Source organism: Medicago sativa, chromosome 3 (genome assembly GCF_051527215.1).
Source record: "Medicago sativa cultivar Bolivia chromosome 3, Bolivia_mono, whole genome shotgun sequence".
NCBI classification, from domain to species: domain Eukaryota; kingdom Viridiplantae; phylum Streptophyta; class Magnoliopsida; order Fabales; family Fabaceae; genus Medicago; species Medicago sativa.
The window spans coordinates 96,404,211-96,418,946 of NC_140751.1; the positions used below are offsets into that span (position 1 = coordinate 96,404,211).

Genomic DNA, 14,736 nt, shown 5'->3' on the forward strand with positions numbered 1-14,736 from the left:
AGATCATTGATTAATTAAAAATCAGAGTTTTTACAAAATTTTGGCGGAAGCTTTTTCGGATCGACTCATGTCTATCCCGGACGTTGTTGAAAGAAAAGTATACAATAAATTGTTTTAAAATTTGTTGAGTACTAAGAACACGATGAATGAAACCAAATGTGATTCACTCGAGAGAGCTGACTTGATTCAATTAAGTTTGTTTGAATCAAGGTTTATATGAACATGTTACCAATTTTCAACTAGGCACAAAACCAGAAAAAACTTGTTTATCACGGCTAGAAAAAAAGGGCTATATATCTTGATTTCAAGTGATCAAAAGTGACGTTAGCAGAGGGAGTATTCTTAATACGCGTGTAGTAAGTTAATTTTACTTACAATTAATACGAGATTATATTTTAAAAATAAAAATGTAAGTCACACTAAAAGTGGCGACATTATTCTGATACTTCCCTTGTCACCTTAACGATGCTTTGCAAAAGAAGAATCTTAACACCAAACAAAAGAAAAACATCTTTCACGTTTCAATTTCATTTCACCTTTGACACTAAAGCATGCCATTGCCATTGCCATTGCCATTATTATTACCATGTCTTTCTTTTCTACTCTCCGTCGATCCTCCTTCTTCATTCAACGTTTCCAAACTTCGTCTTCACAGTTTTCTTCCTCTCCACCATCGTTACCGAAGACCAACCCACAGCCACCACAATATCCAAAGTGGGTTTCGGCCTTTGTTGTTGGCTCTGCTCTTGCTCTTGTGTGTTACTCCTCCACCAATTCACACTTCGACTCTACTTTCTTAAACAATGCTTTTAGAAAATCATCTCTTCTTGAGGGTTCCAATAATAACTTACTTTTTGGAGGCATGTAACGTATTTATTTAACATAATTTTAGCATTATTGGTGCATTAAGAATACTAAATTTAAGCAGTATTAATTTTTTTTTTTTTTTTTTGTGTTAAAAGCAGTATTAATTCAAGCTCACCAAATAATCAATTTTTTGTTACAGATTCCTACAGAAGTAAGGTTTTCTTCAACTATGAGAAGCGCATACGGTTGCATAGTCCACCTGAGAAGGTGTTTTTTTTATTCTCTGCTACTTTTTTTACCTCATGGCTCATGAGTTTCTGAATATGAGTTTACATTTAGGTTTTTGAATACTTTGCATCATACCGTACACCGGAAGGGGAAGTTCTTATGAAACCGGCAGATTTAATGCGAGCAGTTGTTCCAGTTTTCCCTCCATCTGAATCCAACCTTGTTAGAGATGGATCCTTGGAAGGCGAAAGATGTCCTGGCCACTTGTTCTGTCCTCCTTCAGAATTTTTTATGCTTTTTGATGTAAACGGTGACGGTCTTGTATCTTTTAAAGAGTGAGTTGTCTGGATTTTCTATTATTATGGGACATTTGTGAAGATTTATTTGATCTCAGGGCAAGGTTTTAAACTATTTATATTTGTTTGTGTCTAAAATCTTAATAATGGTGTAATTTTACTGCAACAGGTATTTATTCTTGGTAACACTAGTTAGCATCCCAGAATCAAGTTTTTCTGCAGTATTTAAAATGTTTGACATGGATAATGATGGGTTAGTTGTGCTCATTCTGCCTTATTTGAATATTTAGCATCAATTGGTAGATCAATTTTTTTTTTTTGTTTAGCTATGAAGCACAACTGGCATATACAATTGGACATGATACTGACACGTGCCTAAGAACGATCGACAAATTGTACTAGTAATGTTGTAATTCTCTCAAAATCTCAAATTGGATTTGATGCTTAATTAGTTGAGTCCATCTTTAGGGAGATAGATAAAGAAGAATTCAAAAGAGTGGTGGCATCGATGCGATCTCATAGCAGGCATGGTGTTCACCGAAGGAATGAACAACAGACGGATGCTTCTGTAGAAAATGGAAGGATGGTGGAATACTTATTTGATAAAGATGGAAAAGGACGCCTCAAACATGATAAATTTGTGAATTTTGTAAGAGATTTGCATGATGAAGTATGTCTCTAATTATTTCTTTCTTCCTATAAGTTGACAGTGCCTAAATATATGACTTCGTTGACTAGATCACAGGAATTAAAAAAAATAAAAATCTTTTAGTAACTTTAGAAGTGATTATCTGTGTAGATTTTGAGGCTGGAGTTTGTTCATTATGACTACAAATCTCAAAAAACCATATCAGCTACGGATTTTGCACACTCCATAGTTGCTTCTGCAGACGTGGGTCATCTGAGCAAGTTACTAGAAAGGGTTGATGAATTAAACAATGATCCACAGTTCAATGATGTACGCATTACATTTGAGGAGTTCAAAATTTTTGCAGAACTGAGGAAAAAATTAGTACCACTATCATTGGCTCTATTCAGTTTTGCAAAAGTAAATGGCCTTTTAACAAGAGATGATTTTCAGCGAGCTGCATCAAGTGTACGTCATGTTTCTCCGATTTCTTCATGTTTTATAAAAGTTGTCATTAGACAATAAATTTATAAAAGTTGTCATCTCCGATTTCTTCATGTTTTATAAAAGTTGTCATCAGACAATAAATTATGTTTTGTTCTGTTTCAGGTTTGTGGTTTATCTCTTTCTAACAACGTGGTTGAGATTGTTTTCCATTTGTTTGACACAAGTGGGGATGGAAATCTAAGTTCAAATGAGTTTGTTAGAGTGCTACAGAGGCGTGAGAGAGATGTTGGTCGATCTGTGGAGACAGGAATCATGGGTTTCTTGTCATGCTGTTGGAACTGTACAGACACTTCCCCAGGTTCACAGTTGTTCTCCTGAGTGAACTTGCACATACCCACTACTTCTAATTACTAGTATTGGTAGAACATAATAGGCTTTAAAGTGTGAATCAATGTGTGCTCAAAAATATATGACAATGTAGAGAGTATCCTCTCCATTTCCATTAGAAATTGCCATCTTCATTTCTTTGCATGGCTACAAGACATGTGCAAATAAAATGTTCTAATGGCCGGAGATCTACCTTTTCAAATCAATTTAGATTTTTTAAAAAGAAACAAGAAAAACTTTGTTGTAGCATATGGACAATCAAGTTAGTTCTTTCATCAATCAATTTAATCAATTTTGATGAATCTTGATAGCAAATTAGAGAACAACAAAAGTTCTAAACAAAGTAAGCTTGCACTAAACATACCAACTCAGAATTTATCCTGTTAGACGGCGAAGGAACTAAATTGATTAACGATCTTAAATTTCAAATAATAATTTGTCATTTCATTGGAGTTAATTATGAATATTCTACAAAAAGGCCACAAAGGTTTAAAAGAATAATCAATTCAATAATGACCACCAGGAACAAAACACTAACCTCGTGACAATTTTTTTTTATCAAAACAAAAATTATAATTCACATCTTTAAGGCATCAAGGATCAAGAGCCATATCCTTGTACCAGAATTGTCGCTTCCACTTTTTTATTTTGCTTTGCAAACTGATGCTTATTTTGACTAGAGTTGTTCTTGAAGTTGAAGAGGAATGGCAGGCCTCCAAGTTGTGCCATTCGGACTATCCATAAGAGCAATACCAAGAACAGCTAAATCTTTCCTTATGGAATCGGATTTGGCATACTCCTTTTGTATTCTAGCAGTATCCCGTTCTTCGATCTTCTTCAAGATTTCAACTTCTGTCAAGTTTGCACGATTAAGAGCTTTCTCCTTAAGCTGCTGTAAAACCTGTGCATGACATTGATTAGATTTCATATTATACAAGATAAGGTATTAGGCACAAGAATACGAGCTATGTCGCACACACAGAATATGTAGGGAGACAGCCACTCACACCTATCTACATGACAACACATTTCTGTATGGACCATATACTATCCCACAACTTTGCATATTAGCATTGTTTTAATTATCATTCAATTCAATTACTTTAGCTGTTTAGCATAGTTCAAATGAAAAATTACCATTTTTCCATGTCATGCCACCAATTCTTTACGAAAATGGGGTGATGTGGCAAAATAGTGGATTTTCATTGGATGTCAATGTAAAACAGGTTTACGTTGACCGTACATATCTTTTAAATCCTAAGGAGAATATTATGTCACCCTTGTGTTGAAGTAACTTCAGACCAGGCGGCAATAATATCAAATGTGGGACGAATCTTGATGTTAAATCCAATGGTTAATAATGCAGAGGGTACCACAAAATAACGCCATACAAACCTCCATTTAAACACACAATGCAAGAGTTAAATAGAAATTTGGAAAAATTGGGGGGTTGACATAGCTAAAACCCACCCCGCCAGACCCGGCCGCCCCCACCCCGCACCCATAATCTTATTTCCGTAAGCACCAACCTATTTTAATATATTATTACTCTTTAGAAACATATTTATTATAATTATTTTGCTCTTTTGAAAAAAGTTTATTAGATCTTTAATTATTAATATAATGATTGTTTTTTGTTGCTATGAAAAAATATGTACATACATACCTCATAATAACTTGAAGGCATGAGACCTAAAACAGTAAGGACATCCCCGATGCTTTTCTTCAAAGCTGCAAGTGATTCTATTCGAAATTGCTGTTTTTTTCCCTGTAAAGATTATGGACTTAGAAATGCTATAAACAGCATCCATGTGAAATATTTGTGTTGATAACAAATAAAGATAATTCATATGATATAATCCACAAGATAACAGTTTTGAAGTTACACTTCTACCATCGGAAGTCTCTAATGTAGTATTCATATATTACAAGTAATATTTGCTAAGATTCCACAAAATACCCTTTACTTTAACCTTTGCTAAGATTGGATCATTGGCATCATATAACAATTAGCAAGTAATTATTCTTATTTTTTTAAAATATAGATATAAGTGAACTGTTTGAAGATATTAAAATATCTCATATATAATAATATATTAATGTTATATAAAACTGTCATATATTATCTCTTTGAATTAATTTTCCAATTTGATTATAATTAAGGACATTGTTTGATATGCTAGGGCATGGGTTTGAACCCGGAAATCTCCACTTCTCAGCACTTAGCGTGTGTAAGTTTTGCTCCTAGGCTCTCTAGAACAAAAAAAAAAAGTATCAATAAAGGTAGTGCTTAGTTTTTGTATCATTTCACTGCGAGGCTCTCTAGAACAAAAAACTATCAATAAAGGTGGTGCTTAGTCTTTTGTGTCATTTCTATCAATACCATAATCACAATTCAAAGCCCTTGTTTCTCTCTCTTCCCTCACTTTTTATCTAAAACCCTATAGTTCAACGTGAACCAAGATGGATTGGTAGATATGCATAATAGAAAATCAAAATTTGGTATATCAACATTATAAAACTAAAACCCACATCATTGCACACAAAACATTGCGAATTCCTGAAAATGATCCATTTTCAAACTTTGACCTCATTCAAAATCAATCAAAAATAATAATTAGATGACACCTAAATGTAAATTGAAAATTTTGTACAAGTCTTTATCTTCATAAACATTCACAAAGTTCACCATAAAAAAAAATTTCACAAAGTTTGAAAGGGGCCAAAATATATAATGTCTATGAAGAAAAAGATACAACAATAACCAAGTTTTACCAATCCACTAGATTGGGTCAGCTACATGTAAGATTTTAAAAAAAGTTTGGGACAACAATTTGGGTTGCAGCATCAAACCGTCAAGGTTTTTATCTTTCCGCAACACAACTACGATTGGAGTTCGGGTATGCTCCATTTAGGCTAAGCTCCATTTACTCCATTCAGGGTTTGGATGCAAGACATGTGGCAAAAAAATATCTAACGGTTGAGATTTTAAATTAAAAAACAAATGTTTGTTTAATAAAAATACATAATAATAACAAACAAAATCATGTTCCCTTCTTCTCTCATATCACAACAACCTTTTATTGTTTTTTAATTTAAAATCTCAACCGTTAGATATTTTTTTGCCACATGTCTTGCATCCAAACCCTAAATGGAGTAAATGGAGCTTAGCCTAAATAGAGCATACCCGAACTCCTACGATTGAGGCTGTCACCACTTACCGCGCTTGACTGAAATTCTCTAAAATATCAAGGATTGCAACCGCGATTTAAACCCTTGGCCGTATGGATTAGACAACACCATATTTACTATCATGTAACAACGATAGAGATAGAACATTTACTACTAAGTTCCTCTTAATGGATTTAAAACCTATAACTTTTCTTGATCTCCCTCTGCCTCTAACCATTGTACTATTCTCCATTTGATCAACCCCTCCCATAAATTTTCTCCACACATGTTCAAACTCCAAACCACCTAAGACGAGATTCTTTCATGTTTTGTACAATGACATGTACCACAATTTTCTCTCTTATAATTGTATTCTTTATACTATGATGTCTTGCGCGACCACTTATCCACTTCAACATTCTCATTTCCATGACAGTTAGTTTATCACTTTATTGCCTATGATGAAAGAGCGAGATAGACATAAAATATCACATTAGAAGTTTCATTTTCATATCTTCACACATCAGGAAATACTATACCTTGCGAGTATGCAGCAAGTCGTTAATTAATTTTAGTGGGTCAGACATTCCGGCCAATGCAACTGGAGTGTGAAGATCATCAGACATCGAGGTCCGAAAAACATCATAGAAGTTATCGATAATACTCAAAGTATCTGATGGGACGGAATCCTTCCTAACTGTCTGATCATGCTGCTTCAGAAAGCTTTCACATTCATGTAATGTCTGCAATTAAACATTACATGAAAATATACATCAATACATATGTAAAAAATATGTATAATGACACAATGATTAAATGCCTGAAAAAATTATGCTTGCCAATTGCATGGACAATGGCACACACAAGGAGAAGAAGGCAGTTTCTAGCAAAATAAAGCAGTACCTCGTATATATAAAAAACACGGTCTGAAGCACTTTCAAGGTGTATATTAGAGTAGTTCATGGGAGATCTATAATGAGCACTCATCAAAAAATATCTCAAAGCCAACGGATGGTAAACATCTACAACCTGCCAACATGAAATATTTGTGGAATGGAAATGTTGCGACCTTGTGAATGATACTAAACAATAAGCTTAAACAAATTAAGTCTAAACCATCGGGGCTGCGTTACCTGCCGTATCGTGAAAAAGTTTCCCAGAGATTTAGACATCTTCACTGAGTCAATGGTGACAAAACCATTGTGCATCCATACACTAATATCACTTTTACTACAAGCAGCACAACTCTGAGCAATTTCATTTTCATGGTGAGGAAATACAAGGTCAATCCCTCCACCGTGGATGTCAAAAGAGTAACCAAGATAGGCTGCACTCATAGCACTGCATTCAATATGCCACCCAGGTCTTCCAGGACCCCAGGGACTCTCCCAAAATGGCTCCCCTGGTTTTGTAGACTGCAGAATATCATTGAAAATCCAGGATAGATAAGCTTCAAACTAAATTAAGATTTATAAGTATTTTATAATCATAAGTTTAAAATTTATAACGAGGTTGACATACATAACGTATTTACATTACTATTATCTTCCACCAATATCTTATACCTTCCAAAGAGCAAAATCAGCAGGATTTTTCTTCCTTGAATCAACAGCAACCCTCTCACCAGCTCGATTATCTTCTAGACCTCGACTTGATAATTTCCCATATTCTGGAAATTTTTCTACATTAAAGTATATATCCCCATCAACATTGTACGCATACCCATTATTAAGAATCTGTAAACAAGTTTTTAACTGATTAACAATGAATCAATACTGTATTTTTTTAATCTGATTCCTAAAAGAGAGCTTGATAATAGACTATGACGAGAATCATTTCATATACCAATAGCATATCCATGTAAGTACTCTTAGAAATGGAATATGGAACAATGATATGAAATTTGTCAATTTCTCATGTTTCATTTTAGTGCCATAATAAAATGAACGACAATGGTACCTTCTCAATCATATCAATGATTTGGGGCATGTGCTCAGACACTTTCGGTTCCACGGTAGCAGGCAAACAATTAAGAGTTACCATGTCTTGACAAAACTCTTCACAATAGCGTCGACTCAAACTGATTGGATCTTCTCCTAACTCCTTCGATCTGGCAATTATCTACATAATTTGAAAATTGCATACTAAGATCCTGTAACAGGCAATTAAAAAGTAGTGGGTACTTTGAACTTGCAATAAAAGGATATAGTCAAAACTCTCAAAAATTCTTACGGTCCAAACTCCAAAATATGATTAAAAGAACGGGTCATAGGATAACAAACTGAATGGTCAATAAACAGGGAATGGCATAGATTCTAAGATAGATTAAGTTCATTTCTACAGAGATAGAATTCAGATACATCATTAACTTATACAGGGCCGTATCTGAGGCAGGGCGACCGCCCTAGGCCCCAAAAAATAATTACGAAATTTGGGCCCCAAATTTTTCTTTTAGGGGTCTATTAGGCCCTAAAAAAAATTGCTTAGTTTTTTGTATCATGTTTGATGTTTATATATATTTATTAGTTAGGACCCATATTGTATGTTCGCCCTAGGCCACCAAAATCTCAGAAACGGCCCTGAACTTATACCCATTGAGGACTCCCTTAAAACCTTTTTCTCTCTACCACTCAGTGTAAAGCAGCTAAATTCCAAAACTTGCATTTTGAAAATTTGCATTTCTTCAACTGTGTTACAATTAATGGTAATAGATTGTGTTTCAACAAGGGAAAAGCTTAACCTAATCAAACCATAGTTAAAAGAAGTTATCGAAAATAGAGGCCTAGTAATCAGCCGAAGATGTTTTACCAAGACCCTATTGGATAAACAGCTGATTAAGTGCTTACAGCATAAACTCTTATTATATAAGCGCTTACCTATAATTATAAATTATTTCAATAACAAAAGATAAAATAATGTCAAAAGGTTTTTCGTATAATTGATAAGATGTTTTCATAAACTATAATAGCTTATGGAAATAAGCTTGAAAACTGCTTATGGACGTGTCATATCATATGTTGTTATTATCATAAGGTCTCCCAAATAGTCTCACATGTGCTTATGCCAACGGAAAAGCTAAAATAAGTCAATCCAGATACGCCTTATACAAGCTATACTACTAAGGAAAATGCCTCAATGATGCCAATTTATACAAAACCACAAAGAATCATCAACATAGCTTTCTAAAATCGAAGTTGTGGCAACTGGCAAGTAAGCATAAATGATTGAAACTGACCTTGTCATCTACATCTGTAAAATTGCGAACATAACAAACTTCAAATCCCAGGTGCTTAAAATATCTGCCTAATTGTCAAACAAAAACCGATTAGTACCAAAAAAAATCATTTTTTTTCCCATTAAGGTAAGTTCTTGAAGAGAAGAGAGTGAACCTGTAAAGAAGATCGAAATTGACGTAAACACGAGCATGACCAATATGGCTAAGATCATAAGCAGTAACGCCACAAACATACATTCCAACTTTCTTTTCCACTTTGGGCTTAAAAATCTCTTTCTTTTTACTCATTGTGTTGTGCAGCCATACTTCCGGCGAAGGACTGTTTGAACGGAAATTTTCACCACCGTCGTGAGAATTTTTCTCCGCCGTGAATGGCTGGGAGGAGGATGAGACGGCGCGAAATGAAGGAAGGTTGTTTTTTCTGAAGACGGCGGCGCGGTAAGCGGGGATAAGGGTTCGAGGTGAGTGAGCGAGAAGCGTGGTGGAAAAGGGTGTGTAGTGTTTGAGAAGAGACAGGGTAAGGGTACCCATTGGTGTCTTGCGACTATGTTTTTTTGTGTTTTGGTTCTTATAATTGTGTTATCGACATGTGAGTGAACACGGGTGAGTTGAATCCGAGTCAAATAAATCTTAATATGAGGTATCGAGCATGTGCCTACTTTTCACACTCCCCGTTTTTGCTTCCGAATCATTACCTTTTTTTGTACCTGAGTATTTTTTGCTTGTCGCATATTGGTTCCATTTTGTGTTTAGAATCAAATGAATTTTGCAATGTTCAAATACCAAAAGTGTTTTCATTTCGCTACAATTTTTTAGAATGGAGAGGAAAAATTATATGCATGCAGTCTAGTTTACACCGATGTTCAATAAGAACAGAGCATTTAGTAGTTATTTCTAACAAACGGTTACTATGAGGTAAGATGATAAAATCTTCTTATTGAATTACAGGTTAGGTACCGACCCATTATACCCCAGTTACCCTTACCCTGTCTCTTTAGTTGTAACAAAATTTTGAACTTTGGCAGACTAGTTATTTGCATTTTTTACAAGCATTAGCAGGCATGGATTCAAAAGAATACAACATAACTTGACCCAATGCAGCCAAAACAGATCATAAACCAAATAATTTAGGCATGAGGACCAAATAAAGAAATTATACAATGTTTCTACAAGCAACCATATCCATATTGGTGGTGCATGGCTATCAACATTGAAGAAAAAGAAAGTAGAAAGCAAGTGCAGTTACATGGAAGCCTATTCATGTATGTTTCACATTAAACATGCTAACATCCCTATAAGAAAATTCAAATTCAGCAATTCCACAGCGTATACAATCACAGATTTCTCTAGCACCAACTTGTTAATAACAAAATTCTCTATCACGGTACGCAATATATCTTCAGCTTCTGCTCAGGAAAACCAATGTACTCGCTGGTTCTCATCATTTCTTGTATAGAACTAGTTGCTTCTTGCAGCACCGGGTAACAAGCTTGCTAAAGATGGAACTCCTTGATTTCTCATTTCTTCTTGAGCACGTTTCATTTCTTCTGGATCTGTTGCACCACAATACATTCAAGATATGAGCACAAGTTATGCAAAGAGTGCCACAATACTGTGCTGTATAGGTCTATACAGTACAAAACAAGTGCCATTCATACTGTTTCAGAGATGATGGATGCCATTTCATCACACGAAATTATGGAACATGAAAAACATGCATTAACATGCATTAATAGAGATACTCTAGAGTGTATGTATTGCAAACTTCTAAGGGCGTGTAACTCAAAAATGTAAAAGTATACTGGACATAGAAGAGGTCATCAAACCGATACTCGAAACATAGAAGTCACAGGTCTTGAGCAAAACATAGAAGAAAATACGGAACAAATTTTTCTTGATAAACTTGTGATTTTAACAAACATGTGAGAAACAAGGAGCGAAATAGTCACAAGTCTTAAGAAAAACATAGAAGAAAATACTCAAAAGATCAAGAAAACTGACATGTTTAAGCATTTAAGACTAGTGACCGAACATTAAAATTTAAATTCAAGAAAATGGGTGATAAAACAAAGTTTTTTTTAATGAGCATTTGAGTTTCACAGAGGCCACGAACAGCAAGAATTTCGGCTGCTATGGTGACAGCTATAACAACTACGCAAGCTTCTCTGCTGAAGACATCCAATGGCGGCTGCCGGATGCTCTGCTACCCCCGCTATTGACTAAATAGGCTTAATCCCAAAAGCACACAAGATGCATACCTCATGATTGTGATTTTTTAACACGTATGATGTGTATTCACAATAAACAAAGCACAGCTTATGGGGGACCACAAAGTATTTCAAATAGGACTCATTAATAAGAGCACATTAGGGAGAGAAATTTTTTTTGGAGCATGGAGAGAGGCAGAGAGAGAGAGAGAGAGAGAGAGGAAGAAAGATAAGAGGCACTTCAGACATTTTAACTTGACTTCAATATTTTGATGTATGCTTCAAAACAGAAACAGCTGCTATGGGATAAGACTAGTTTCATAAAATTCTACCTAAGGTAATGAGTAATCATTTCATCATTTCAAAGCAAGTACAGCCACATAGACAACAAATAAGAAAAACTCGAAAGGAAATGAAAGAAGTTTATAGATGGATTTTAGAAGGCATACCCATGTTCTCCATCAATTTGGGCATAAGGAAAACGACAATAAGCATAAATCCCATCATCAGACCCATTGGACTTTTCACAACGGACATAATAGAGAATGGCTCCCTAATCTGTAGAAAAACAAGATAACAGCAAGCATACATTCAGATAATAATCTTAAGGAATGTGGAAAGGAACACAAACAGGAAATTTGTTGTCTAAACCAACCTCATAATACTGTTCCTCCTTTAATGGCTCTAAAACAAACTCACTGAGCCCCCTCCTATTTTCTGTCAGTGCTGCCTGAATTTTGCCAGGGTTTCTGGCACTAACATCAACTCGTACCTTTTGTTAATGGACACAATAATTTAATACATGAGCAAACATAGGAAAACAAAAAAAAAAATAGGGGAAAATTGTAGATGTAATTTCCAAATTGAGTACTCACTGGAGAAAAGAAATATCCTTTTGCAGCCACTTCAATTAAATGAGTCCCTGCAGGCACGTTATGGCTGAAAGCATTCACGTTAAGGAACTTGGTTGTTTCTTAACAATGATTTACCAAAATCAATCAACTATAACTTCCCAAAAGCAAAACAAAATAAGTAAATATAGAATTAAATAGGACTTAATATCCCCAAAAAGTTTTCATGCAAATTATGAGCAGGTTGAAATAAAGTTGTAAATCAAAGGATACAATGAGAAATATCCATCAGGCCTCAGAAAAGAAACTCTTTGACCACCATTAAGTATAACTTTGACATTTGAAACTTTTGCAGGAAGACTGAATTCTTTTGTTCCAAAACCTGCCAAAAAGATCCAGTGATACCATTATACTCCAGCGATACCATCATACAACCAACATTTATAGAAAATCCATGTATCCTCACAAAATAGATGCACAACGACGGGTAGTGTGCATTTGTGAATACGGACAACAAACTATTAAACTTTGACAGTTCAACTCCTGGATAGCTAAATCATTAACTTCCCCCCAACCTTGATGAACTTGGCAAAACTAACACCGCTAGAAAAATCTGATCAAGGACAAAGATACAAAGATAGTAGAGACACTGTTTCCTATATAACTCTTTGAAAATGGAAATACCATGAAACCAAAAATGCTATTTTTGTAATTGAAAATTAAATCAAAATATAAAAATAGAAACCAAACATACTCTTAGTTTGTTGACATAATGAGCATAAAAACAAAATAGTGCACAAGGTACTGATAATGCATTAAAGCATGGTTGAAAACTATTCTAACATTCCAAACATTGTTTTAGCCTAAAATTCTAAATATTTCATATTAAAAATCAAATATAAACTGGCAAAAACTTTAAACCAGGTAACTTTCAAGCAAAGTCAATTCAGGTAAAATCATATTATGAACAACTTGAATCGACCGATTAACAGTCCCATCAAGGATGCAATAATCAATCAGGTCACCACAGCAAATCATGTACTATGATATTATCCTCGTTTACTGATCGAAGTTCAACACTTTTGTTATTCTAAATTACTATTGAAATTCAAATTAAACATCAAACATTGATTGGGATATAAACTAATAAAAAAAAAAAAAATAGGGGAAATCAAATTCAAATGAATGAATCTTATAATGATGAAAGGTGGGAACTTACTAGGGATCTTGACTCGACCATAAATAGTGTACCCATCGGAAGACCTGCAGAAGAAGTTATTAAATTCGTTAAAATCAAGGTGAATTAACCGATGCAATCGAAAAATTGAAAAATTAGGGTTTAAGGGATATGAAATTGATACCCAGGGGTAGGGGATTGAGCGAATGATGAGGGTAAAATTGAGAAGCAGAATTGAATGAATAGAAGAAAAAGAAAGAGTGATTTCGTGAAGGAAGCCATAGATTGCCAATATTCAGAGTTGTGAAAACACACTGATCTGTTCGGTTATGTTATTTGTTTAATCTCAACTTTGTTTTTCTTCTGCTTTTGCGCACGCAATATACTTTACTTTTCGATTCCTTGGGATATATAATATAACTAGATTTTTAAATGATAATGAAGGGGTAAATGTTTAGATTTAACAAATTTTATTTATTTTTTAATCTCTTCTTTAAAAATATTTTATAAAAAATAGGTGTTTGTTTTGTCTTTCAAAATTAAATAATTTTTTTTACTTACATGGACTTTTACATCAACATCAAAATGGCCACACAAGCAAATGTTTAACGGAGATGTATAAAAAAGGAGAATGTTGTAAATGTTTTATGATTTAAATGACCAATATTAAAATTTAAAAAATATAATTCATTAATATGATACAAACGTCAAACCATTGAAAGTAATGTGTGATGCATTTATCCTTAAATCATCAATTAGAAGCCATCTATGTTTATGCAATATACGATTTTCATTATTGAATGAAGAAGAATGAGCACTAGTTTAACTTCCAATATTGAAGTATATCGACGTCATCATTTGGAAAAAAAAATCATTTGAAATTGTTTGTATATTTTCTTGATAGTATTCCTAGAATAAGACATGCTACTAACCATTTGAATTTTTTGTATATTCTCTCGTAGAATATATTTGCTACTAACCATTGAAAGGATATTATTATTATGTACATGTTCTTTCGTCTCTATATGATGTTATACTAGTTAGAAGAATCATTCCAACTGAAAATGTATGTGTTATTTTGTTCGTATATATCTAAAGGTTATTAGTTCGGTTTGTAATGGCTTTATTAGTTTTATTTTGGTCATAGTTATGTGTAAAGGACTACTTTGATAGGAATTTAATTAATACAGGGGTTAATTTTTTTTGGTTACATTACAGGGGTTAATTTGATAATAAGTAACTTATTTCAAGGTCAGTTTTGACTGTTAATTTTATTTTATGTATTTTGAAATTGGGCGGAGT

At 34.0% G+C, this 14,736-nt stretch overlaps 3 protein-coding genes across 5 annotated transcripts; 1 reads left to right on the forward strand and 2 right to left on the reverse strand.

The window, feature by feature from the left end:
• The first annotated feature begins 456 nt into the window (after positions 1-456).
• Positions 457-2,963, forward strand: LOC146942436 (calcium uptake protein, mitochondrial-like). The gene is made up of 7 exons (XM_085756406.1): positions 457-860; positions 1,007-1,074; positions 1,147-1,370; positions 1,501-1,584; positions 1,800-2,001; positions 2,131-2,427; positions 2,569-2,963. Exons 1-7 carry the CDS (start codon positions 587-589, stop codon positions 2,782-2,784), a joined length of 1,365 nt encoding a protein of 454 aa, XP_085612532.1. The 5' UTR covers positions 457-586; the 3' UTR covers positions 2,785-2,963.
• A 252-nt stretch (positions 2,964-3,215) lies between these two features.
• On the reverse strand, positions 3,216-9,739 carry LOC146942437 (Cysteinyl-tRNA synthetase, class Ia family protein). 3 transcript variants are annotated; one of them, XM_085756403.1, is made up of 9 exons: positions 9,354-9,739; positions 9,200-9,263; positions 7,924-8,085; positions 7,530-7,700; positions 7,098-7,379; positions 6,868-6,993; positions 6,504-6,707; positions 4,460-4,561; positions 3,216-3,694 (listed from the first exon to the last, which is right to left on the reverse strand). In XM_085756403.1, the coding sequence occupies exons 1-9, from the start codon at positions 9,728-9,730 to the stop codon at positions 3,470-3,472; spliced, it is 1,713 nt and encodes a 570-aa protein (XP_085612529.1). In that variant the 5' UTR covers positions 9,731-9,739; the 3' UTR covers positions 3,216-3,469. The 3 variants fall into 3 exon arrangements, with proteins under 3 accessions (XP_085612529.1, XP_085612530.1, XP_085612531.1); XM_085756404.1 differs by having other exon boundaries at positions 9,200-9,267; XM_085756405.1 differs by lacking the exon at positions 9,354-9,739 and having other exon boundaries at positions 7,924-8,116.
• A 574-nt stretch (positions 9,740-10,313) lies between these two features.
• On the reverse strand, positions 10,314-13,818 carry LOC146942438 (ER membrane protein complex subunit 7 homolog). Its single transcript, XM_085756408.1, has 7 exons — positions 13,619-13,818; positions 13,477-13,520; positions 12,531-12,639; positions 12,282-12,345; positions 12,062-12,178; positions 11,856-11,964; positions 10,314-10,752 (listed from the first exon to the last, which is right to left on the reverse strand). The coding sequence occupies exons 1-7, from the start codon at positions 13,714-13,716 to the stop codon at positions 10,658-10,660; spliced, it is 636 nt and encodes a 211-aa protein (XP_085612534.1). The 5' UTR covers positions 13,717-13,818; the 3' UTR covers positions 10,314-10,657.
• Between the last annotated feature and the right edge of the window lie 918 nt (positions 13,819-14,736).

Coding starts and splice junctions, on each gene's coding strand:
- LOC146942436 (XM_085756406.1), top strand. CDS start 587: ATGTCTTTCTTTTCTACTCTCCGTCGATCCTCCTTCTTCATTCAACGT. Junction 861..1,006: donor TAATAACTTACTTTTTGGAG/GCATGTAACGTA, acceptor TTTTTGTTACAG/ATTCCTACAGAAGTAAGGTT. Junction 1,371..1,500: donor GGTCTTGTATCTTTTAAAGA/GTGAGTTGTCTG, acceptor TTACTGCAACAG/GTATTTATTCTTGGTAACAC.
- LOC146942437 (XM_085756403.1), bottom strand. CDS start 9,730: ATGGGTACCCTTACCCTGTCTCTTCTCAAACACTACACACCCTTTTCC. Junction 6,708..6,867: donor GTGTTTTTTATATATACGAG/GTACTGCTTTAT, acceptor GTTTAATTGCAG/ACATTACATGAATGTGAAAG. Junction 4,562..6,503: donor ACTTGCTGCATACTCGCAAG/GTATAGTATTTC, acceptor TAATCTTTACAG/GGAAAAAAACAGCAATTTCG.
- LOC146942438 (XM_085756408.1), bottom strand. CDS start 13,716: ATGGCTTCCTTCACGAAATCACTCTTTCTTTTTCTTCTATTCATTCAA. Junction 12,346..12,530: donor CCTGATGGATATTTCTCATT/GTATCCTTTGAT, acceptor GAATGCTTTCAG/CCATAACGTGCCTGCAGGGA. Junction 10,753..11,855: donor CAAATTGATGGAGAACATGG/GTATGCCTTCTA, acceptor GTGGTGCAACAG/ATCCAGAAGAAATGAAACGT.